Source organism: Frankliniella occidentalis, unplaced genomic scaffold (genome assembly GCF_000697945.3).
Source record: "Frankliniella occidentalis isolate FOCC.00 unplaced genomic scaffold, Focc_3.1 Scaffold217, whole genome shotgun sequence".
In the NCBI taxonomy this organism is placed as follows: Eukaryota; Metazoa; Arthropoda; class Insecta; order Thysanoptera; family Thripidae; genus Frankliniella; species Frankliniella occidentalis.
This window is the reverse complement of record NW_026267343.1, coordinates 182,395-185,425: the sequence shown is the minus strand read 5'-3', so window position 1 is coordinate 185,425 and position 3,031 is coordinate 182,395. Positions and strand designations below refer to the sequence as shown.

The 3,031-nt window shown below is 45.3% G+C and overlaps 2 protein-coding genes across 2 annotated transcripts in view; both read right to left on the bottom strand.

The window, feature by feature from the left end:
* The window catches only part of LOC127750591 (uncharacterized), a 26,149-nt gene extending 24,383 nt beyond the window's left edge, over positions 1–1,766 (bottom strand). The window contains exon 1 of the mRNA XM_052272680.1: positions 243–1,766. Coding sequence (XP_052128640.1) covers positions 243–1,766 — 1,524 coding nt within the window. The remainder of the gene's footprint in view (positions 1–242) is intronic.
* A 123-nt stretch (positions 1,767–1,889) lies between these two features.
* On the bottom strand, positions 1,890–2,799 carry LOC127750590 (uncharacterized). Its single transcript, XM_052272679.1, has one exon. It carries the CDS (start codon positions 2,797–2,799, stop codon positions 1,912–1,914), a length of 888 nt encoding a protein of 295 aa, XP_052128639.1. The 3' UTR covers positions 1,890–1,911.
* Positions 2,800–3,031: the final 232 nt, after the last annotated feature.

The following is a 3,031-nucleotide window of genomic DNA, read 5'->3' as shown; positions in this document are numbered from 1 at the left end:
TCATATAGTACAAGTAGAGTAAGTTTCCGTTTACCCATAGCTGCTCTGATGTCACCAACAACTTTCAGGAGTGCTGTGGTTGTGCTATAGCCAGCTCTGAATCCGGATTGATGCGGTGATAACAGGTTATTGGCGGTTAAAAACTCAGTGAGTTGGAAATGAACAATTTTTTCTAATAACTTGGATAGCGTACACAGTAGACTTATGGGGCGAAATTGCTTGACCTCGCTGGCACCGCTCACTTTGGGAAGTGGTTTAACAGCAGCAATTTTCCACAATTCAGGGAATACAGCATGTTGAAGTGAGTAATTGAAAATGTGTAGTATGGCAGGAGACAGTTCAAAAATACAACATTTAAGCATAGCAGAGGTAATACAGTCAATTCCTTTAGCATTAGATTTAAGGCTTCTTACAACTCTAAGCAAATCATCAAAATAAACATGTTTGAATGCAAAGAGGTCGTTGACTGTAGGGGTTAGTGTGTCGTAGCCTTCAGTGGTATTTTTTATTGCGTTAGCATCTGTGACAGGTACTGATGTGTAGTGGGCATTTAGGCTTTCAGCAGGAGGGTAAGTACAAGATTGGACTGAGGTTTTGGATACATTCAGGTTTTTTAGGGATTGCCAGAGGAGTTTAGGGTTGTTACAGTTGTTGTTGAATAAGGAATGCGCATGGCGCATCTTGGCATTTCTAATGAGTGTTTTAGTTTTATTTCTAAGTGTTTTATATTTGGTGAGATCTGCAGGACATTTGTTGCGTTGATAGTGTCTATAGGCGATATCACGGCTTCTAATCATTGCATCTATATCAGTGTTGAACCAGGGCTTGGGTTGAGTTTTGTTCGTGAATGTTTTGAGGGGGGCGTGTTTGTCAAAGAGTGTAGTAAGAACTTCATTAAAGTATGCCACTTTATCGTTAATGTTGTTCATATGCAGAAGATCCTCCCATGAGGCTTCCTTAAGTTCATTTCTGAATTCCTCAATATTGAATTTTGAGTAGTCTCTTCTAGTACAGGTTGTGCGTGAACGTTTTAGTGAGTTAAAGTTAAACACTGCAGATAGCATGTCGTGGGCAGATAATTCACAGGCTGGAAACTGCGAGAAGTGGAGTAGTTTGTCTGGACATGTCGAGGAAATCATGTCGAGAGACGAGTCACACGTGGCTGTGTGGTAAGTGGCAGCAAAAGGCACTCGTGTTAAGTTACACATTTCCAGTAGCTTCACAATGCACTTGCCATCGTTAATATGACAGGGTAGCAGACTATCAAAGTGAGCATTCACGTCACCAGCAACAATAACATGTTGATATTCTGCACACAGAGGAAAGAGGGCCTCTTCAAAATGTTCTAGATGTCCAGCTTTTGGTGGTCTATAAATACAAGCAAATAACAACTTTGCATTCGTTAGTGTAACCTCAACTATTATGAAGTCAGGCTGTTGTTGTCTAAACGTTGGTGATACTGATTGAGTTAAAACTTTGCATTGGTAAGATGATTTGACATAAACAGCTACGCCCCCACCATCATGAGAGGTCCTGTTTGAGACAAAAACATTGTAGCCAGAAAGGGGTAGCACGTCGTCGTTTGATTTGTAGAAGGTCTCACTTACTGCAATTATATCTATATCACTGTTATCAAACAAGTGGGTAAACTCATTGGCATGACAATCATAGGTTAGTGCCTGGGCATTTAAGTGAATAATTTTTAGGAGATTTTTGTAATTATTGCACAGGGAAGTTAAAATAGACTTACTATCTAGCACAGCCATTTAGGTGTAGAAGTATGAGCAATACACACAGCCCGAAGTAAATAGTAACAAGACATTATCAAAAACAAACTGAAAATTAAAGCAAAGACAAGAATAACAAGCCGAACTGTACCAGAGAGAGAGCAATGAAACACTGGTAGAAACATTATTGATCGACAAAGCGCCATAGATGAACAAGAGATAAAATTTGAGTCCTTTCACTATTTGTTTGCTTTCTCACAAAGAGTTTCCCCCCGGAAACCCACACATCACTAAGTTTTCCTTCGGCTCTCAGACGGCGGGCATTATTAAAGAGAGTTCTCATAGACTGGCTGAGGCTCTCCCTAATGTAGATGATGGAACTAGCGTGCGGGATGAACGCAGGCTTGTCTTTGAAGATATCAAGGTCATTTACAGTAAGGTCACGTTTAACCTTACGGGCACGGAGGAAGCCTTCTTTGTCTGGTTTCCGCAGGAACCGGACGATGATCCCCCGTTGGGTGGCGGAGGCCGGCCCGGTTCGATGTGCAACTTCAACATTTTCCCGGGACAGCGGAAAATGCAGGGCCTTGCCAAGACTGTCCAGAATCACATCGACATTTTCCCCATTGAAACAAGGGATCCCCACAACGTCAACGTCGTTGACCCGCGAGTACTGCTCGGTGGCGAGCAGCGCGGCCTCAAGTTCGCTCACCCTGTTACGCAGCTGTTCGTTGTCGGCCTCCAGAGAGCCGACGTTCTTCTCGAGCGACTCGACCTTGGCGGTGAGCACGGAGACGGTGGCCGTGCAGTTTTCGATGGCCGCACCTAGGTTGGCCTCGGTGTCCTTTAGCATTTTTTCTTGTTTTGAGCTGCTTGCCTCAATCGCCGCCAAAATATGCTGCAGAGTCAGGCCGTCCGGGCCACTCGACGAGCACGCTGTACAAGTCCAGCTTGGCGCCTGGGACGCCGGGACACATTTCTTGTGGCAGACGACCTCCTTGCACTTGATGCACTCGATAGTTTCGGCCCTTTGAGCGATCGCCTTGTCACAACTGTGGCAGGTACTCGGCATGGTGGCAGGGGGGCGCGCACAACAATAACAACACTTGGCACAGCAGACGAAGGCAGGCGAGAAGCACAGGTCGCTCGGCGGTTCAAAGTTCACACAGTTAGAAGCACAGCACCATTCCACATCGAAACAATATCGGTTTTGCGAATTAACTGTTCATTTTGGCAGAAATAAACACTGTCTACGGCGCACGGTACAGCCAGCCGGCCGGCGGCTAGGCGGGCGGCGGGCGGGC